We start from the raw sequence: 23,165 nt of genomic DNA, 5'->3' as shown, positions 1-23,165 counted from the left end.
AGTTGTCTGCTATTGTCCACTGCAGACCATTGGGTGAAAACATTTGCCCTGCAGCTCCATGCATCTGAGAGGTGGATCAGTGAGAGAACAGCTGGGACCTTACTGCCCAACCCATCTCCTTAACCAGCAGAGTTAGGGACTGAGGAAGAAACAAAGGAATAAGAGTGGAGGGAGAATAGGTGGGGGCTACAAATCTCACAGCTCATGTCATAGATGAAAATCAGTGTGCAATTTACCATATCAATTTAATGTATGAAGAGTGTTTGATGGCTCTGGGGTTTAGAAGAATGACAGTGGGTCTCATTGAAACTTATCAAATATTGGAAGGCTGAGGTAGAGTGGATGTGGAGAGACTGTTTCTGATGGAGGGAGAGTTTAGTATCAGAGGGCACAGCCTCAACACAGAAGGACATCCCTTTAAAATAGAGATGAGGTTGGTGAATCTGTGGAATTCATTGCCTCAGATGGCTGTGGAGGACAAGTCATTGGGTACTGTATATTTCAAGCAGAGACTGATATGTTCTTGATTAGTAAGGGTTTCAAAGATTACAGGGAGAAGGCAGGAGACTGAGTTTGAGAGGGAAAATAAGTCAGCCATAAATGCTATTACAGAGACAGCAACCCATTCCAATTCTGCTGCTGTCAGTAAGGAGTTTGTACATTCTCCCCGACCACGTGGGTTTCCTCTAACATCATCTTTATTCATCATATCTATTCACATGTGTTTGGAAATTGCTGTGGTGTGTTGGTGTTGCATGCAACAAAAGTGACAATATTCAACAATAAAGAATTATATAAAAATAAAGTTAGAAGTACTAGTTTAGAATAAGATGTACATATATACCAGCATGTATTTACAATGTAAACAGCGTTATAAGAAGTGGTTTAAAGTGTTTACAGTGGAGTGACTGAGGTAATAGATGGAGGCGGGAGGGGAAGGGCTACTGTAGCTAGAGAGGTTGATGAGATTAACTGCCTAGGGGAGGAAATTTAAGGAGGCGTGGTTTTTTCTATTGTGCTTTCCTGCCGTGGTGGAACGTACATCCCATAGAGGGGCTAGTCTGTGTCACTGGGCTGGAACGGCCTGTTACTCTGCTGTATCTATAAATTAATAAATAAAAACATCCAAGGACAATGACAAGGTTGATTGGGAAGTCTTGTATTACATTTCAGATTTCTTCCACAGGAAAGATGCGATGAATTGGAAGATAAAAAGATGATACTAGTGAACCATTCAATAGTTTTATAGATTGAAGCTGTCCTTGAGCCCGGTGCTACGTGCCTTCAGGATTTTGCACCTTCTGCTTGCAGGGAGGGAGGAGTGAGAATGTCCATTGGTGAGGCTTGGGTTAATGCAGGAAAGTGGTGCTGAGATAGATCAGTCACGATCGTAATGCGTGATGGTACAGGCATAATGGGCCAAATAGTCTCCTGCTCCTGTCTTTAGTGTTGTGTGACGTGCTTACCTTTGCAATTGTTGCACTGTCCTGTCAGGGGGTCACAGCTGCTCGGGTCTGCATTGCTGCACTGACATTTCCGACATTCGCTCCCAATCTCCATCGGGTTCCCAAAGTAACCGGGAGCACACCTGTGGGTGACATTAACCATAAACTCAATGCAACCTGTCCGTCTCAGCACAAACTCCCTGTCTACTCTGGGCAGGTGGAGCAGTAGTGGGGAGCTAACATCTCACATCAATTCAGATTGTCAGAACAGAACAAGGGCAGGAGTGGACACACAGAGTAACTGCAGACAGTAAAAATCTGGAGTAACACTCACAAGAAATGATGGAGGAACTCAGCAAGTTAGGTAGCATCTAAGGAGGTAAACAGCACCTGCTCAGCTAATATGTTCCAGATGCCAACCACCCTCTGGGAGAAACAGAAAGTCTTTCTCAAATCTCCTCTAAAGCTGTCACCCTAAACCTGGTCCCTTTAGTATCAGTGCACCATCAAGATACATTTCAGCTTGGTACAGCGACTGCTCTGTCTGTGGCCACAAGAAACCGCAGAGACCTGCAGACATGGCTCAGCATATCACTGAAACCAGCCAATCCCCATGGACTCTGTTTACATTTCCTGCTGCCTTGGTAAAGCAGCCAGCGTAATCAAATACCCACCCACCCTGATCATTCTCTCTTCTTCCCCTTCCCATCATGGTTCTATTCTGGTGTTATACCGTTGAGTTGTTTCCCAGTTAAATAGGGTGGACTCTTGACCTCACAGTTTACCTTGTTATGAATTTGCACATTATTTGTCTGCCTGCTCTGTACTTTCTCTGTAATTGTAATACTTTATTCTGCATTCTATTAAGGCAATCTTTGAATGAATTGATCTACATGAACAGTATGCAAGACAAGTTTTTCACTGTAACAGTAACGACTGTTACAAGTGGATATTACCAAGTTTGCTAATATCCACTTTATCTGTGCTCCCAATAGTTTCTCACACTTCTTGGGTGCCCCTTCAACCTTCTCCACTCCAAGGAGAGCAATCCCAGACTCTCCAAACCATACTCATAACTGAGAAGTTCTGATCCAGGAGCATCCTGGTGAACCTCCCATGTGAAGTGCAATCATGTCCTTCCCATGGTGCGATGACCAGATGTGCACATGGCATTTCAGTTGTGGCCTAACAAGAGTTTTATAACTTTGACTGTCCTCTTATTCGAAGAGCAGAAACCAACCTCTCACATGTTGTCCCGGTGTAGCCCGTTCTACAGGAACACTTCATGACACCCTCGACCTCATCACAATGTGTGGCAAAGCTGTGGTGGAAAGTAAGTTATAGGTCACCAATAAAAGAGGATGATATTGAATTACTGTTTCAGAGTTCGGTTCTGTGGTTCTTACTTGTTAGAGGGATGGGTGTGTGGACAAGCACAAGGGCTGCAGACACCCTGGGCAGCATTTCCATAGAAACCCGCTTGACATCGTTCACAGTGATTCCCTTCTGTATTATCTTGACAGCTCTGTAACAGAAGAGAACGACAGTTTAATTCAGGATGATGGTCACTGAACTCACTGAGTATAGCACGGGAACAGGCCCTTCCGAAGTGAACATACTGTAGACCAGACCAGAACAGTGCAGTCCAGGCTCTTTGGCCCACGAAGATGTGCCAACATCCTAACCCACTCCAAGATCAATCTAACACCCCACTCCAACATAGCTCTCCATATTTCTTTCATCCGTGTGCCTTATACCCTTGTAACAATATCTTAAATGCCTCCAAAGTATCTGCTTCTAACACTTCCCCTGGCACCTGTCACTCTGTATAAAAAAAACTACCACTGACATCTGCCCCTGGTACTTTCCTCCAATCACCTTAAAATTATGTCCTCTTATATTAGCTCTTGCTGCCCTGGGAAAAAGGTGAAGGCTGTTCACTCTACTTATGCTTCTTATCATCCTATACACTTCTATCTGAAGTAATTCTACATGATGTAAATCTCTTCACCCTGTATATGATGATCCCTCAGTTCCTGGCATATCGATGAATCCCCTTAAACACCACTGTCGCCATTCTTCCTCCACCACCTGCCAGCCCATTCCAGGCACCCACCACTGTTGTCTTGCATGTCTCCCTTAGTCACTCCCCACCTCATCTTGTATTCTAGTATTAGACATTTCCATCCCGGGGAGAAAAAGATTCTGACTATCCCATCTACACTTCTCATAATTTTACAAACTTCTATCAGATCTCCTCTCCCCCTCTGTCATTCCAGAGAAAACAATCCGAGTTTGTCCAACCTCTCTTTATAGTTTAAATCTCCATTTCAGACAGCACCCTGGTGAACCTGATCTGCACCTTCTCCAAAACCTCCACATCCTTCCTGTACGGGACGAACACAATTGCATGGAGTTTCCCACATGTGGCCTTTCAAAGTTTTATACACCTTCAGTATGACTTCCTGACTGAAAGACTAACAAGCTGAGAAATACTCAACAAGTACTAGCAGCATCTGTGAAGAGTGGATCAGCTACCATAAATCAACCAACCTACATACACATGGGAGGCTAGAGGTTGACAGAGTAGGGGGTGGTGTAGAATATGTGGCGATCAATAATGGAGAGAGAGCAGAGGTGTTCACCAGCTTTGATCAGAATTGGCTGGACCACTCTGTAAATATTTCAAAAGTTTTGGTTTAGTATCTGAGCAGCTGGAAAGCAGACAGTAGTGAGGAGGTTACCATGGCCAGGAAGCCACACAATGGCACAGTGGGTAAAGCCATTGCCTCAACTCCAGAGAGAGGGGGCTTCCTATAAAAATTGGTAAAGGTTGACAGGGACCTGCCAAATTTCTTTAGCCTCCTCTGGAAGTAGAGGAACTGATGAGCCAGGACAGGCTACTGGTGATGTTCTCTCCTAGGAACTTGAAGCTCTCAGCCATTTTGACCTCAGCCTGATTGATGTGACATTGATGCTACAGTTTTAAGTTCATTAGTCTATGCAGGACTATGGGGAAGAACTGGGGAGTGGGAATCAATAGGTAGTTTGCTCAGCCTGAAGGGGAGGCTGAGTCTGATCCAACAGCACTAACAAGACTACTAGACATATACCAGAGAGACTGGGGCCAATCTCTTCCATCACGGACATGCAGGGCCAAATGGCCTTTGTGTGTGCTATAGGATTCTACCTGTTACTATCTGTGAAATGAGAGTATAGAGTCATACAGCCACAGGGTAATACAGCATGGATTCAGGCCCTTAGGCCCAACCAGTCCATGCTGACCAAGGTGCCTATCCAGCTAGTCCCAATGTCCTGCATTTGGCCCATATCCCTCTAAGGCCTGTCCCTCCAAGTGCTACTTAAATGATACTACTGTACTTGTCTGATGGACCATCAATAACTCTTGGAGACGGGAGGTGAACAATAGGCTTTTATTAGCAGAAAAAGGGACCATGACATCTTGGAGACTGAGGGAGGAGCAGTGCCTTTATACAGGGGTCAGTCGGAGGAGCCACAGGAGCAGTCAGCAGAGGGGCGTGTCCAGACAGGTATATGTAGTTTACCACATTGTCTAACCATTTCCTCTTGCAGCTTGGTCCATGTACTCACCACCCTCTCCATGAAAAACTTGCCCCTCAGGTCCCCTTTAAATCTTACCCCTCTCACCCTGTATCTAAGCCCCGAGACTTGGACTCTCCTACCCTCAGGAAAATTCTGTTACCATCCACCTTACCTTTGCCTTCCATATTTTTAAACACTGTACATTCTCATTCTCCTACGTTCCAAGGAATAAAGACCTAGTCTGGCCAACTTCTCCATATAACTCAGGTCCTATGGTTCTGGCACATTCTCGTAAATCTTTTCTACTAAGTACAAAAGCTGTAAAAAGTACATTAATTATCAGGAGAAATTCCAAATAAAGCAGCATTAAAAGAAACTTAGTGCTCCAGGTCACAACTGCATGTCACCACCTATTCCTGGTCCAATCCCTGCTCTCAGGTTGTGTGGACATATTCCACTTCATTAGGAGGGAGTGGGATACAAGCAGGGGGATTATTAATTAAAATCTTTAAACTCTGCCTCTAAGAAGAATTTCTTATCTTTCCTTAAGTGATCTTCTCTCATTCTACTGAGCGCTGTAGCAGTTTTAAAAATGAACTCTAGGTGTTTTCTCTCTGTCGTGGTTTTTCAGGATCTGATGCCACTGGCAAACCCAGCTTCTACCCACCCATGCCTCCAAGTGGTATATGGGAGTGCCTGAGGACATTTAAAAATTATAGCAGATGTTCATATTAATCCATGTTATTCACACTGTGAAGACTAGTAACTGGACACTCCCATTTGATTCAACTGTAACATTTAAGAATAATTTGGATGGGAGGGAGTTGGAGGGATATGGTCCAGGTGCAGGGACTGCAAATGGGACTACGCAGAAGGCCAGGTTGGCATGGACTAGTTGGGCTGAATGGCCTGTTTCTGTGATACAGTGCTCTATGGCTCTTTTTCTGAAAGTGCAGGTTTCAGTGTAGAGTCCTGCGGGCTGTAACATGCCCAGACAGAAACTGCTGAGCTGCTCTTCGAGCTTGCATTGGACTTGGTTGGAAGAAAGGAGGAGGTAAGGAAGAGGCCAGATTGGACAGCTGGGAAAGTAAAATTACTTCATGAAGGAATCCTGGAATCAGGGTCAAAGAGTAGACACAGATTCAATTGTACAATTTAAGAGAGGTTTGGATAGGTACGTGGATGGAAGGGATATGGTCCGGGTGCAAATAGATGGGACTAAGCTGAAGATCAGGTCAACATGAATCTAGATGGGCTAAAGCATCTGTTTCTGTGCCATTGTACACTCTGACTCTTTGACTATATATTCTTTATCAAAGTTCACTTTCCTCATATAACTTTCTTTTAATAATGCTTTCCCTTAGCAGAGATGTCTAAAAATTAGTGGGCATCAGATTGGGGTGAAGGTTTAGAGAGGATTTAAAAAAGAACTTTTGTACAAGAGGGTCACTGTAATCAGGAATGCACTGTTTGTTGGGGTGTTGGCGGCAGACTCACACAACACTGAAGTACCTAGCTGAGCCCTTCAATGATCAAGGCACAGGAGGCTATGCACCAAGTGCTGGTGACTGCCATTAGTGACAACAGCTACTTGATGATCTGCATGGACATGGTGGGCCAAAGGGCGTGATTCTGTGCTGTGCGACTACATTGTAACTTCAGAGTACTTGCTGTGAATGGTTCTCACAATTAATTAATCTCCTTTGACAAATATTCAAATAAATTAATCTCCACAGTCTCACTTAAAGGCATTCAGATCAATTATATTGTAATATTTGTTCAACAGCTTGTGCATACTTCATACTAATCTCAGTTAACTGCTGCCCAACCCCATGTGATAAATCAATTGGAATCATTGTAGAGAGGAGTTTACAATACTCATTATTAAAGAATTATAGTCACATAGCATAGAAACAGGCTCTTCGGCCCATATTGAATATGCAAGTTATGACATCTATCTAATCTAATCCTGTTTGCCTCCACTGAGCGTTATCCCTCTCCTCCGTTCCTATCCAAGCATTTGTCCAAATGCCTGCTGAATGTTGTAACCTGCCTCTGCCACTTGCTCTGGCAGTTTGCTCCACATGCCCATCTCCCTCTGGGTGAAAAACTTGTTATGGAAAAGCAGCTAAAATGCTCCCGAGGAAGGAGCTTTGAGCAAAGGATCTGAGCCAAAATTGGAAAATAACTTTTTTCCTGTCCATCAGAAGAGGGGATTTGCTGTCCTTTATGTGATTGCAGACCTGTCAATGACACGAGCTGCATCCTTGCCTCCAGGGAGGTTAAGGATGGGATGGATAATAAATGCTGGGATTGCCTGTGCAGCCTGAGTACCACAAACGTAGAAATAAAATAAATCAAGATTTTATATAGATCTCTTGTGTAGTGAACTCACACCTGCGGTTTACTGCACAGTAATTCTGAGCACAAATCCAAGCAATACACACAAAGTGCTGGAGGAACTCAGCAGGTAAGGCAGCATCTATGGAAGGATATAATGTGTCTCTAGATGTTACAGTTCCCTGACTAAGTACCACAAATCGTGTTCTTATAAAAATTGTCATAAAGGCATTGAGTTAGCAGCATGGAAACAGGCTCTTCAGCCTAATTGATCCATGCTGACCAAGATCTCTATTTAATTTAGTCCCATTTGCCAGTGTTTGTCCCATAACCTTCTAAACCTTTTCACGTATCTATCCAATGGTCTTTAAAATTTGTCAATGTACCTGCCTCAAGCTCTGGCAGCACCTCCAGAGAGATACCTCCTTTTGTGCATAATTTATGTTCAATTCATTTTCTTTCTGGCGAACTCTGCTTACTTGATGCTATGTGCCTGTGATGCTGCTGCAATTAAGCTTTTTTCATTGCACTTATGCATGTGACAATAAGCTGGATTTTCACTCTGACTTTTTGCTAAGATCATAAGCATCAGCTCCAAGTTCAATGCACAAAGACAGAAAAAAAACTCCCCTGCATTGATCTCTGAAACATGTGCCAGTGTGAAGTGGTTTTGAAAGGGCGGCCCAGTAGTGTGATAGCTAGCGTAATGCTATTACAGCACCAGCAACCCGAGCTCAATTCCGCCACTGTCTGCAAGGAGTTTCTACATTCTCTTTGTGGCCGCGTGGGGTTCCTTTGGCTGCTCCAGATTCCACTGGTTGGTAAGTTAACCGGTTACATAGATGTAATTGGGTGGTTCGGGCTCGTTGGGCCAGGAGGCCTGCTGTAGCACTGTACCTCTAAATTTAATAAAAGCTAAACTAAGCTCAAATACCAGCAGTTTTACTGAATGAGAGGGTGCCAGTTTAGGCTGAGTATTCTGCAATTTTTAGGCAGCTGGTAGTTTTTAGCAGGTAGTGAGCTCAAGGAATTTACAAACTGGCAGAGATGTGTAAGGTTCTGAAACAGACTTTCCACTAGTCACAGGTCTTTTGTCAGAGAGGCAACCATCTACTAACACTCTCACTGGCTTCTTCTGTAAAGCCATTGTTTAAAACAATTACTACCTCATCTTGAATGCTAAGCGATTGAACTTTCTTGATCAATCTCCCATTAGTGATATTGTCAAAGACCTTGCTAAAGTGCAGGTAGAAATCACCCATTCCTTTGCCTTCCTCGAGATTCCTGGTAACCCTATGATCTACCACACACAAAGCCATGCTGATTTTCCCTAATCAGTCCATGTCCTTTTTCCTTGTACTATATTGCTGTTCTGATGTGATGAAATTATCTGTATGAATGGCAATCTCACAAAATAACTTTCTTTACTGTATCTTGGTAAAAAAAACTGGAACTTTTGACAGGTTTAGGGAGAAGCAATTGGAAGGAATATTTCCCTCAGCAGAAGGGTTAAAAACTATGAGCACGGAGCTGCTAGAGGATCACAGCAGAGATAAGGAAATGATTTTTCACCAGGGGATGCTGAATCTGGATCTCCATGTCCAATTGGGTGAGACAGGCAGAAACCCCTCACATTTCCACTCAGCTAGCGTGTGGATGAGGAGCTGTGAGCCGCAGGGTAAGAGACCCACTGCTGGGGGTGGGGTTATACCCAGGAGCTCTTGTTCCACCAACATAGACACAATGTGTCGAGCGGCATTTTTCCATGTCATAAATATTCCATGGTTCTTTAACTCCTTAAGTCACAAACTGGGAAATCGGAATAAAGTCCTTTTGGGTGGGTATGTGGAACCAGTTCCCATAGGGAGCAGTCAAGGTCATAGTGTCATAGAGAGATACAGCATGAACACAGACCCATCGAGTCCATGGTGACCATCAACAATCCATTTATATTAACGCTACACCTGGGGGCTGTCAACATCTCCAAGGATCTGTCCTAGGCAATCTCACAAAGCAGGCACACTAGCAGCTCCTTTTCATTAGGATTTTGAGGAGATTTGGTCTGTCACCAACGAATCTTACAGTTTCTCCAGATTTATAGTGGAGAGCTTTTTGTCAGGTTGCATCACAACCTGGTATGGAGTCTCTGATCCACAGAACAGCAAGAGGCTAGCTAGCTTCATCATGGGCACAACCCTCCCCACCACTGAGGACAACTTCAGGAGATGGTGCCTCTTGAAGGCAGCAGACATCACTAAGGACTCATCACCTGGGGCATGCCCTTTTCTCATCAGGGAGCAGGTGCAGGAGCATGAAGACCCATCCTCAATGATTCAGGAAGAGCTTTTTTCCATTATGAACCCATGTACACCATCTTGTTATTCATTTTATTTTTGCCCTATTTATTTTGTAACTTTTTGTAATTTTATGTCTTGCATTGTACTGCTGCCACAAAACAACAAATTTTACATCATATCAGACAAAATTTGACATCATATCAAACAGTGATAACAAACCTGATTCTGAATCTATTCCATTCTCCCATCAACTTCCCTCAGACTCTACCACTCACCCACACACTAGGGGGAGTTAACATCCTCCCATCTGAGACGTGGAAGGAAACCCACACAGTGACAGGAATAACTTGCAAATTCCACACGGACAGCTTTGAAGGTCAGGATCGAACCCAGGTCTCCTCTGCTTTGAGGCAGTGACTCTAACCAGCTGTGCCATTCTGGTGAGAGACAGATTTGAGGGAAGAGGAATAAAGAGGGATGATGGATGTGATGATGGAGAGGAATGGGTGAAGGCCAGTGTAGAGCTAAAATACCAGTCAGGGTCTGTCAAGTTGTACAACTTGCTGTAAATAAATAGAACACAGAACTGGAACAGGTTCTTTGACCCATGACATTGTGTCAAAGTAATTAATATAATTACAGTAATCCCTTCTGCCTGCATGTTGTCGATATCCCACAATGCCCTGAACATCCATGTGCCTTTCTAAGAGCTTCTTAAACACTTTGTCATATCTGCCTCACCTGCATCGCAGGTAGTGCACTCTAGGCACCCACAACTGTGTGTAAAAACACAACGCACATTTTCTTTGAGGTTCCCCCTGTCCTGTGCCCTCTAGTATTAGACATTTCAACCCTGGTAAAATGATACTGGCTGACTATCTATGCTTTTAATCTTTCAAACTTTCATCAGGTCTCTCCTCAGCCTCTGACACTCCAGAGAAAACAACCCAAGTTTGTCCAGCCTTTCCTTTTAGCACAGGCCCCCTCTAATCCAGGCAGCATCCTGGTGAACCTCCTCTGCATCCTCTCTGAAGCCCCCACATCCTTCCTATAATGGGGTGACCAGAAATGAATGCAATACTCCAGAAGTGGCTTAACTAGAGTTTTATAAAGCTGCAATATAATTCCTGACTCATGAACACAATCCCTCGACTGATAAACAAAATGATAAATTATGAATAATGAAATCAAATTTTTATCACCAGTTACTTACAATGCATCTTCCGGTTCTATCTTCACATCGGTCTGAATGGCCGTGACAGCGACAGCGTACACATCGACCCAAGAAATAACCTTTATATTCTCTGTAGTATCCAAGGCCACACCTCTGTAAACAGTGAAGAAGGTCAGAAGATTAACACACTGAACAGGAGGAGGAGGAGAGGGAGCAATGGGAGACACACAAACCACAAACAGCAGCGGCTGACTGTGAATAAATCAGTAACAGAAAAAATCCAAATACTTGAGTGTATTTCATGTGTGACAGAATTACAAAGTTGCTAAAGTCATACAGTATGGAAACTGGCCCTTTAGCCCAACTTTGGAATGTCCAGGCAGACCCAAATTGTCTACTTGAGCTAGTCCCACTTCCATGTTTAGCCATATCCCTCTGAATCTATCCTCTCCATTTACCTATCTAAATGTTTTTTCAACATCATAATGGTCCTTGCCTCTACCATTTCCTCTGGCAGCTTGTTCCATGTACCCACCATCCTCGGTGTGAAAAAGTTACCCCTCTGGTTACTTTTAAATCTTTCTCCTCTCACCTTAAACCTGTGCCCTCTAGTTTTGGACTTGCCTACCCTGGGAAAAAGACTCTGACCATCCACCTCATAATGTTATAAACCTTTATCAGTGCCCTCTCAGCCTCCTTCACCACAGGAAACATAGTCCCAGCCTTTCCTGTCTCTCCTCATAACTTATGCCCTCGAGTCCTAGAAACACTTCTGAAAATCTTTTCTGCACCCCTTCCAGATTAATGAGATCTTTCCTACAGTCAGATTAGGTGGGCCAGCTCCACTGATTGGGGTCAACCATGGATACTGCATCCTAGCTGACGACGTCAAAGTTGATACACAAGCCAGCGCAGTAAGATATGGAGAGGAAGCTGTTGTCCATGCAGCTGATGAATCCAAAGAAACGGCAGAGACCAATACAGTTTGGCACCAGCAGCATCACAGGAATTCCGTTGAACTCAACATAACACTGCCTTAAGGACTCCAGCTCCAGATATTTCCTCAGGGGTTGGGGGTGTTTACTCCCAAAGTCTTCCCCACGAGTGGGTATAGCTGCAAGGCAGCAGAGGTTTGAGATCAGAGTTTTCCTTCTCCTAGATGAGTTGCCAACCACAACTGATGAGCTCCATCTGCCCAAAGCGACTGGTTTTAAGGCGCCAGTAACCCACCTTTGCCCTTCTCCCGACAGCAGAAACGGTTCTGGGAGGAAACCAGAGGACACGGGGGAAACCCACATGGTCACGGGGAGAACATACAAACTCCTTGCAGAGTGCGGTGGAATTGAATCCTTGTTGCTGGTACTGTAATAGAATCGTGCTAACTACCATGCCACCTCGGAAAATGTTTTAGGCAAAGACCTTTCTTTGGATCTATGCAGATGGAGTGTCTCAGACTTGAAGTGCAAACTCTGCCGCCCTCCCCATGGATGCTGCCTGATCTGCTGAGTATCTCAGCATTCTCTGCTTTAATCTCAGATACGCAGCAACTGCAGGAGTTTATTTCTGTGTACAAATCACAGTATGTAAACATCAAGTGAAATGTGACCACAATCTGGTCTCTGATTCAGCACAGAGATGTATAAGATAGCAGTACAAAGCTTTAGAAGTGACTGCGAAGGTTATATCCATTGGGAAAGACTGACTACCTTGGGACTATTTCACTAGAAATAGAAGAGCAAAGATGAGAGCTTAGCTGGAGGGATCGAGTGTGGACCAGACCAGATCCATGAGGTCATAGTTAGCAAATAATTCCTAACAAACCTCACTGGGAATTTAGGAGTAACCTCATCACACAGGAAGAAGCGAGAATGTGGAGCTCACTCCCACAGGGAGAAGTGGGAACGTGAAGCCTGTTCCCACAGGAAGAGGTTGGAATGTGGGGCTTAGCTGGAAGTTGCAGTGAGATGTTCCAAGGTTGGGAACAGTACCATATTAACACTGTTCCTTGTTCTTTTAAGTTGTAGAAGATCAAATGCAAAAAAAAAGCTGAGATCACAATGGTCTGTTGTACTGTTCTATGTTCTATACGCAGGCACCTGGTGAAACCTCTCTGCAGGAGACCAAGAGACTGGGGAATTTGTTCAGTGACCAAGGCAGGAACTTTGTTGATGTGCAAAATCTGATAAGAGGGAAGGAGGGTTGGAGAACTGATGGGTACAGCTACAGGGTAAGCAAGCCTGATTACAATTATGGAAGTTAAACTTCACCATGTAGCCTCCGAACAAATCAGTCTCTCATACACGAGTAGTCTACATTTCTCACTGCCTCTATAAAGCAGCCAATATAATCAAAACCTCACTCCACCCCAGATATTCTCTCTTCTCCCCTTTCCCATTGGGCCGAAGATACAAAAGCCTGAAACCCATACCACCAGGCTCAAGGACAGCTTCTACCCTGCTGTTTTAATACTACTGAATGATCCCCCAGTACAATAAGATGGAATCTTGACCTTACAATTACCTTGTTATGGCCCTTGTACTTTATTATCTGCTTGCACTGCACTTTCTGTGTAAGTGAGACATTTTATTCTGCCTTCTGTTGTTTTCCCCTGTACTACCTCAAAGCGCTGATGTGATGAAGTGATCCGTGTGGACGGCATACAAAACAAAGTCTTTCATTGTACCTCAGCACACGTGACAATAATAAACCAATTTGCTAATTTATTGTAGCTTCTTGAGAAATCAAAATCACATGGTCTAACAGCATGAAAGGTCACCTGCCCTGAAGCATAACACAACTCATCTGCCTTTCTCCCACAGTCCGGCCACTATCCCTCCTCAAACTTAAACAGCATGCTGCAAACCACTGCAACTCTCTGCCAAATAAATCTCGGTCGTCCAAAAACAAACTGTAATATTTCACCCCTCCCTCCCTCTATTCAATACTCCAGAGAAAATATCAACACGGTTTCAAGAGCACAATACTTAAAGAAATATCAATGAAGCAATTTAAGCCCTCAATCAGATCGCATTGAACATCTTGGGGACACACTTTCACTTTTTTCTTGTTCAGTTGAGAAGAGCTTCTACATCCGAGGCTGAAGACTCCTTTAAGCTATAAAATGGCTCAACTTCACACTTAATGTTTAACGAGGTCAGGTCAGAATGTTACCTGTCTGCAATGGATTCTGCTTCTGGTATTATTCAGGATTAAATTCCCTGGAGTTCGTGGTATATTCTTTGGTGTTTCCATTGCCCTCATGCCTCCGAAACATGGTCCAACAATTGACAGCAAGACAGCCAAGAGCCCGAGCCATTTCATCGACACCTCACACGCAAGCATCCTGTAGCACACGAGTCTGGCAGACGAACACTTTAAATTGGGGAGCTCACCGCCAAACGATTCTTTTATAGCTGATCTGTGAAGTCAGGCTGATTCAACCTCAGGTGTCTTAACTCCACCTTCAAACGCAGCCTCTCTGACTCAGGTTTGTAGCAGCTATAACCGCTGATCCAGCCCTGACAAATCAGTCGACGCATTCAGGGTCTAGTTGATACTAGTTAGAAGGTGTGGCAGTCACACACCTTTCCCACGTCTGGACTTGGACGTGTCTAGACAATCGTTCAGTCACTTCCTATTATATCAGAGAGCTGAAACACTTACTTTGCCCTTGGAACATTTATTCTCCCCAGCACGGTTATCAACATAGCAACACAAACAATGAAAGATATAAACCCAGCCACAAGCACTTACTTCCAAATATTACCAACGTGAATGAAAGTTTCAGAAAAATAGCTAAACAAACCCACATTTGTTAATATGAGCCTTTTAGGTACACTTTTTATAGTGAGTTTAGAGTTTTGGTCACCCTATTAGAGGTAAGATGTCATTAAATTAGAAAGAGTGCAGAAAAGTTTGATGAGAAGGTTACCTGGACCTGGGAGTCTGATGTACAAGGAGAGGTTGTGTAGACTAGGACTTTATTTCCTGGAATGTATGAGATTGCGGGGTGACTTGCCAGAGATCATGAAGGGCAGAGACAGGGTGAAAGTACTTTGTCTTTTCCCTGGCAAGGAGAGCTGAAAACAACAGCATTAGTGCAAGATCAGAATTCAGAGATTTAAAAGGGATATCAGAGACAGCTTCTTCATGCAAAAGGTGGTGCATATTTGGAATGAGCTGCCAGAAATAGTGATTGAGGCAGACACATGAGCAATGTTTAAAAACTTTCTAGATAAGTACATAGATAAGAGAGGTTTAGCGGGCAATGGGCCAATTACAAGCAGATGGGAATGCTCACTGGGCAACACAGTTGGCAAGGACAAACTGGGCTGAATGACCCTACGACTTCATGATTTGTCTTGCTATGATTTTCCCAACTTTACTTTCCTTTCCTCAGAAGGACAAGACCATTCAGCCCTTCATGTTGGTTCTGTAATTCTAGTGGATCCCAGCTAACTTGTGCCCACCTTGTCCCAACCCCTCACCCAATCTCACTGGTCCAGTACAGGATAGGTCTCTTCTCTTGACCACACAAAGGTTATGGAGTCGGAGAGTCATTTAGCATGGAAACATGCCATTCAAGTCAAGTCAAGTCACTTTTTATTGTCACTTTGACCATAACTGCTGGTGCAGTACACAGAAAAAATGAGACTATGTTTTTCAAGACCATGGTGCTACATGAAACAATACAAAAACTACACTGAACTACATAAAACAACACAAAAACGACACTAGACTACAGTCCTACCCAGGACTGCATAAAGTGCACAAAATAGTGCAGGCATTACAATAAATAATAGACAAGACAACAGGCACAGTAGAGGGCAGTAAATTGGTGTCAGATCCATGCCAACCAAGGCACCACATTCAAGCTAGTCCCATTCTTCAGCATTTGACCCATATTCCTCTAAACCTTTCCTCTCCATTTACCTGTCCAACCTGTCAAGCAGTCAGAGGTTCTGGTGTTCATTGGCACCAAAGATATGGGAAGAAAGGGAGAAGCGATCTTGTGCAGTGAGTGTAGGGAGTTAAGGAAGAGGTTGAACAGCAGAACCTCCAAGGTAGTAATCTCTGGATTACTCTGCACCCCACGTGCAAGTCAGGGCAGGAATAGAGCAATAATACAGATGAACAAGTGACGCAGGGAGCAGTGTTTCAGATTTCTAGATTATTGGGCTTGCTTCTGTGAAAGGTATGACCTGTACGAGAAGGATGGGTTAAACCCGAACCAGAGAGGGACCAATATTCTTGCAGGCAGGTTTGATAGAGCTGTTGGGAAGGGTTTAAATTAAGTTGGCAGGGGGATGGGAACCAGATTGATGAGGCTGAGGATGGGGCAGTTGGTATAAAAGTCGATGCAGTGTGCAGTGAGACAAGCAGATTACAGGGCAAAATTACAGTCAATGTGATGTGGTGAAGTGTAACATGGGGGCAAAATCTAAAAGGTTGATGAATACAGGACTGAAAGTATTATATTTGAATGCATGCAGTATATGGAATAAGGAAGGCGATCACGTAATGCAGTTACAGATTACCAAGTACGATGTGAGCATCACTGAGATGTGGCTGAAAGAAGATAATGGTCGAGAGCTAAACATCCAAGAAACTACCTTGTATAGAAAGGACAAGCAGTTAATCAGAGGGGGTTGTTAAAAAATGCAATCAAATCCTTAGAAAGAGGTGACATAGGATTAGAAGAAGTAGAATCATTGTGGGTAGAGTTAAGAAACTGCAAGGGTAAAAAGACTCTGATGGAAGTTATACACAGGCTGCAGAACAGCAATGGCTGGTGTTTGGAGAGGGTGGGAAATTCAGAAGGTGCAGGAAAGATATATCCCAAAGATGAAGTATTCTAAAAGGAGGATGAGGCGGCCATAGCTGTAAGGGGAAGTTAAAGATATAAAAGCCAAAGAGGTTATATGATAGAGCAAAAATTAGTGGGAAGAGGATACCATAAGTTTTTTTCCAGATATATAAAGTGTAAAAGAGAAGCAAGAGTGGAAATTGGACCACTGGAAAATTGTGCTGGAAGGGTTGTAATGGGGAAAAAAGAAATGGCAGATGAACTTACTAAGTATTTTGCATCAATCTTCACTGTGGAAGACACTAGCAGTATGCTAGAAATTCAGGAGTGTCAGACAGTAGAAATGAGTGCAGTTGCTATTACTAAAGAGAAAGTTCTTAGGAAGCTGAAAGGTCTGAAGGTAGGTAATTCATTTGGACCAGATGAACTACAGCCCAGGGTTCTGAAAGAGGTGGCTGAAGAGATTGTGGAGGCATTAGTAATGATCTTTCAAGAATCACTAAATTCTGGAATGGTATTGGAAGACAGGAAAGTTGCAAATGTCACTTCTTTAAGAAGGGAGGGAGGCAGAAGAAAGTAAATTATTGGCCAGTTAACCTGGCTTCGGTGGTTGGAGTCCAGTTTTAAAGTTGAAGTTTTGGTGTATTTGGAGGCACATGATAATGTAGGCCAAAGCTGGCATTGTTTCCTTAAGGGAAAGTCTTGCCTGACAAATCTGTTTGCATTCTTTGAAGATATAATAGGCAGTATAGACAAAGGAAAGTCAGTGCCTGTTGCTTACTTAGATTTTTAGCAGGCCTTTGATAAGGTGCCGCACATGAGGCTGCTTAACAAGATGGGAAACCATGGTACTATGGGAAAGATAGCATGGATAGAAGATTGGCTGACTGACAGGAGGCAAAGAGTGGGAATGAAGGAGTCCTATTCTGGTGTCAAGTGGTGTTCTGCAAGGGTTGATTTTGGGAGCGCTTCTTTTCACGTTATATGTCAATGATTCAGATGATGGAATTGATGATTTGTGGCCAAGTTTGAGGATGATACAAAGATAGGTGGAGGGCCAGGTTGTGTTGAGGAAGCAGAGAGTCTGCAGAAGGACATAGACAGATTGGGAGAATGAGCAAAGTAGCAAGAAATATAATGTAGGGAAATGTATGGACATGCACTTTGTTAGAAGGTAGAAAGCTGTAGTTTATTTTCTAAATGGGGATAACATTTTCAAAAATCAGAAGTAGAAAGGGACATGGGAATCTTTATGCGGAAATCCCTAAAGGTTAATTTGCAGGTTGAGGCAGTGGTAAGGAAGGCAAATGCAATGTTAGCTTTCAGTTCGAGAGGACACTAGAATATAAGAGCAAGGATGTTATGCAAGGGTTTTTTAAGGCATTGGTCAGTATTGTGAGCAGTTTTGGGCCCCATATCTAAGAAAAGATGTGCTGGCTTTGGAGAGGGTCCAGAGGAGGTTCATAAGAATGATTCTGGGAACAAAAGGTTTAACATATGAGCAACATTTGATAGCTCAGAGTGTGTACTCATTGAAGTTTAAAAAAATGAAGGAACAAGGGGGCGATATCATTACAACCTATTGGATATTGAAAGGCCTAGATAGAGTGGACATGGAAAAGATGTTTCCTATAGTGGATGAGGACAGACTTAGAATAGAGGGGAGTCCATTTCAAACAAGGATAATAAGGAATTTCTTTAGCCAGAGTGGATGATTCTGTGGAAATAATTGCCACGGATGGTTGTGGAGGCCAAGTCATTGGGTATATTTAAAGCAGAGGTTGATGGGTTCGTGATTAGTCAGGGCTTCAAAGGTTACGGGAGAAGGCATGAGAATGGAGTTGAGAGGGATAATAAATCACCGTGACAAAATAGTTGTGCAGACTCGATGGACCAAGCGGTCTAATTCTGCTCAACACGAGTGAATCTGCAGATGCTGGAAATAAATAAAAACACAAAATGCTGGCAGAACTCAGCAGGCCAGACAGCATCTATGGGAGGAGGTAGTGACGACGTTTTGGGCCGAAACCCTTCATCAGGAGTGAAGTAACATGGGATGGTCAAGGGGGAATAAGAAGTGGGGGGAGGGATAAAGTAGAGAGCTAGGAAGTGATAGGCTGGAGGGAAATGGGCTGGGGGAAGGTGGAGAATTATGGGAAATAAAAGAGAAAGAAAAGTAGGGCTGGGGGGAGATTATAGTGAGGGGGGGAAATGAGAGAGAAAGAGAACCAGACTGAAATAATAGATAGGGATGGGGGTAAAGGGGGGACAGGGGTATCAACAGAGGTCTGTGAGTTGGATGTTCATGCCGGCAGGTAGGAGGCTACCCAGGTGGGAGATAAGCATGAACATGCAACTCACAGACCTCCGTTGATACCCCTGCCCCCCCCTTACCCCCATCCCTATCTATTATTTCAGTCTGGTTCTCTTTCTCTCTCTTTTTTCCCCCCTCACTATAATCTCCCCCCCAGCCCTACCTTTCTTTCTCTTTTATTTCCCATAATTCTCCACCTTCCCCCTAGCCCATTTCTATCAACCTATCACTTTCTAGCTCTCTACTTTATCCCTCCCCCCACTTCTTATCCCCCCTTGACCATTCCATGTTACTTCACTCCTGATGAAGGGTTTCGGCCCAAAACGTTGTCACTACCTCCTCCCATAGATGCTGTCTGGCCTACTGAGTTCTGCCAGCATTTTGTGTTTCTAATTCTGCTCCTATGTCTTGTGGTCTAAATCTGGTTGTTGTATCTGCCTCAACCACTTCCTCCTGCAGCTCACTCATTTTATTTAAAATATTTTATTATTTCATAAAGATACAGCATGATAACAAGCCCATCTGGCCCAATGAGTGCAGGCTGCCCAATTACACTCATGTGACCGATTAACCTACTAACCTGCACATCTTTGAAATGTGGGAGGAAACCAGAGCACCCGGAGGAAACTCGGGCATGAGGAGAAGATACAGACTTCTTACAGATGGCAGTGGAATTGAACCCAGGTCACTGGCACTGTAATAGCATTTCACTTACTACCACGTTAACATCCCCCAGGTCCCCCTTGGTTTTGAAACCTATGTATATGAAATGAATCCTTCCCATTTACTGCATCTTCCCTCTAGGCCTGCAGAATTCATTAGAAAAGAGTGAGCTGTAAAACCGGTGTTTAGAATTAGATCCAGCTGAGTGAGGAATGAACAAGGGAAAATGAGAATAGTGGGTGGAAGCAGACAGCACAGAAGCACGTTCTTCAGCCCAGTCAGGACATCTCATCCATTTGCTAGTGTTTGGCCCATAACCTAAACCTTCCAATCCATGTACCTAACATCTGACTTTTAAAAGTTATTTTTGTATCTGCTTCAACCACTTTCTTTGGCAGCTGATCCCACACAGATACCACCCTTCGTATAAAAAAGCTGTCCCTCAAGTTCCTATTAAATCATTCCTCTCTCACTTCAAGCTATGCCCTCAAATTCTCTGGGCAAAGACTGAATACATTCACGCTATCTATGCCCGTCCTGGCTTTAAGTAGAGCTATAGCATTGTACAGTAGGGAAACAAGCCCCTCAGCCCAACTGGTCCATGCTGACTAAGATGCCCCATCCAAACTTGCCCCATTTGCCCATGTTTGGCCCGCTAAAACTTTTCTATCCATGTAACTGTCCAAGTGTCTTTTAAATGTTGGGACCTGCCCTAGCTATTTCGTCTGGCAGTTCATTCCATATACTCAACACCCTCTGTGTAATTACGCTGTTGTTGTACTATGACAAGTCCTCACAGCTTCTCCACTTATACAGAAAGCCCCAGGGTGGGGCTGACCCACACTGCCTCTCCCACCCTGCCTGCCAACATCTACCAGATGTCTTCCTGTTTACACACACACACGTACACACACACAATCCCCTCCCAGGCAGTCACACGTGGTGATACATACTGACATCACAATGCCTTGCCCTGAAGTGCCATATTTCTAAAGCCTATTTAGTCTGAATGGTTTATGAAGAGTTGAATTGCCTGTGAGATACAGAAAGATGGACAAATAGCTGTCCAACCAAAAATATCAATTCTGATTCTTTCTCCTCCTGATCTGATGAGTACTCCCAGTGTTCCCTATTTTTATTTTGGATTTCCAACATCTACAGTTTACAGGTTTTCAGTTATTGGAAGAAAGTCTGTCAGAGATTGGATACTTAGTCACGCCTTGGAATCATGTTGATTACGTGCAAGCTGTGACTGAAGCTATGAGGAAACTAAGCTGGGCTGTAACGGAAAACCAAAATTGACCCCTTCTTCTCTGACTTGGGACAGACTGGAGGAACATCATCTTGTATTCCAGCTGTGTGGTCTGCAACCCCAACGGCATGGACATGGAGTTTCCCCATGTTAGTTAACCCCCTCCTCCAGTGTTTCTCTCCCCTGCTTCCCCAATCCTCCTCTAGTCCGCCCATTTGTGTTCACTTTCCCATCTCCAGCACCCATCTTGGTCCCCCTCCTGTTCCTGGTTCCATCTAACCAATGCACACAGTTCAATGAAGGTCTCCTCACCCTCCCTTATCTGGTTCTGGCATCTGCCATACACTTCTCCCTTACGGTTCTCGTTATCAACTTCCTTAGAAATTGGACTTCCTGATCATAGCCCTCCAACTGTCTTTACCTTCAGCCTTGCCTCCATCTCTCACCTACCTGCCTCTGCTTCCTAACTCCACACCTACATCAACTCTGTCTGTCAGCCTTTACTAATCTTCAGTCCACCAATCACCTACCTGCCTCTGTCTTACTCCTCCCCCTTTGCTCTTTGTACCAACCATCTCCTCTCCCTTCCCCACCCTCGGCCCTGATGCAGGGTTTCGCCCCAGAATGTCAATAATATCTTCTCCCCTGCAGCTGCTCCTCGACCTGCTGAGCTTCTCCAGCAGACTGTGTCCCCCAGATTCTTGCATCTGCAGCCTCCTATGCTTGCACAGTAAGCGTCACTTTGGGCTCTTGCCTGTGATGGTGCCTCCGCTCACTGTCGAGTGTAGCAGAGTGGCAATGCTTTTGTGAGCGGCTAGAGTCAGCTGTTGTTGTCTGTCCCTAAAGGGTGGAGCTTTCTGCTCCCAGAGTTAGCCTTGCAGAGGTGCTTCTACCTCACAACTCCCCTGACCCAGGTTCAATCTTGACCTCAGGTGCTTTCTGTGTGGAGTTTGCATGTTCTAACCCCCAGGTGCTCCGGTTTACTCCCACATACTAACATGATGTGGGGTTGTCGGGTTAACCGGCTGCTGTAAGTAACCTCCCAGAGCAGTGAGGAGCAGGAGGTATCACAGTGGGGAGAAAAACCCAGCACTGTTGGGAATTCTCAGTGTCAGCATTACCTGAATAGGCCAAACAGCCACCTATTTCATAGGAAATAATAACTTCACCTGTTTGGCAAGGTATTTGAAAGTGTCAACAAATGCTTCTCCAGTGTTGCACACTCTACCGTTGATTGTACCCCAACAAACACTATCACTTTATCACTGAGTTCTGGTTCCTTGTGTGCCTGATGTGAACAGACTAACCCTCTGTACATCAGTGCACCTCTGTGCTCATCCCTCTTCCCACTGGAAAAAGAACAATGACTCCCGTGCTCCTCCCCTTCCACCCCGCCACCTCCACATGCAACGGACCGTACTTTGCAACTTATGTCAGCTCCAGAGAGATCCCACCTCCAGACCCTTCTCCCCCCTCCCCTTCAATATTTCACCAGGATTGTTCCCTTTCCTATTCCCTGGTATGCTTCTCTCATAGTGTAATACAGAACAGAAACTGGCCCTTTGGCCCAACTGGTCCATGCTGAACACAGCACTCTCCCTGTAAGTCCCAGTGGCCCACACTCATCCCATAACCCTCCAAGCCCCTTCCCTACACACACCAATCCAAGTGTCTCTTATTTGTTGCAAATGGACATGCCTCAACTTCTTCTTCATTCCAATCATTCACTACGCTCTGTATAAAGAAGTTACCTTTCAGGTCTCTTTTAAATCTCTCCCTCCTTGTATCCGGTTTTGGATTCCCCAACCCTGGGAAAAAGACTATGACTGTCCATCTTATCCATATCTCTCATAATTTTATAGATCAATAAGGTCACCCCTCATTTTCCTATGCTCTAGGCCCGAGGCATAAAAAAATTTGGGAACTCCTTTTCTAGGGAATAAAGATCCAGTGATATGTCCCCACCTACTGCAACACCCCCTCCCCCAGTTTTACAGCATTTTCTCTTGCAGCTGAAAGAGTCAACTCCTGCCTTTTCCCCTCTTCCCTTCCCACCATCCAAGGACACAATCAGCCCTTCCCAGTGAAGGAGCTATTCACTTGCATTTCATCCAACCCAGTGTACTGAATTCAGCGTTCACACTGTGGTCTCCTGTACACTGGAGAAACCAAATGCAGATCGGGAACTGCTTTGTGTAGCATCTGTATTCAATCCGGAAGGGTGACCCTGAGCTTCCCGTTGACTGCCAGTTTAATTCCCCATCCCACTCCTACTCTGATTTGTATTGTTACAAGCTGACCCAACTCAGA

The 23,165-nt window shown here is 44.3% G+C and overlaps 1 protein-coding gene across 2 annotated transcripts in view; it reads right to left on the bottom strand.

Annotated features, from left to right (window-relative positions):
- The window catches only part of lama3 (laminin, alpha 3), a 316,232-nt gene that overhangs the window by 55,366 nt on the left and 237,701 nt on the right, over positions 1-23,165 (bottom strand). For both annotated transcript variants that reach the window (XM_073045511.1, XM_073045521.1), the window contains exons 42-45: positions 10,860-10,973; positions 2,852-2,970; positions 2,686-2,766; positions 1,467-1,588 (exon numbers count right to left, since the gene is read on the bottom strand). In XM_073045511.1, coding sequence (XP_072901612.1) covers positions 1,467-1,588; positions 2,686-2,766; positions 2,852-2,970; positions 10,860-10,973 — 436 coding nt within the window. The remainder of the gene's footprint in view (positions 1-1,466; positions 1,589-2,685; positions 2,767-2,851; positions 2,971-10,859; positions 10,974-23,165) is intronic.

The sequence above is a fragment of the Hemitrygon akajei genome, chromosome 1, assembly GCF_048418815.1.
Source record: "Hemitrygon akajei chromosome 1, sHemAka1.3, whole genome shotgun sequence".
NCBI lineage: Eukaryota > Metazoa > Chordata > Chondrichthyes > Myliobatiformes > Dasyatidae > Hemitrygon > Hemitrygon akajei.
The sequence above is the reverse complement of the archived record's forward strand: the minus strand, read 5'-3'. Positions and strand labels throughout refer to the sequence as shown.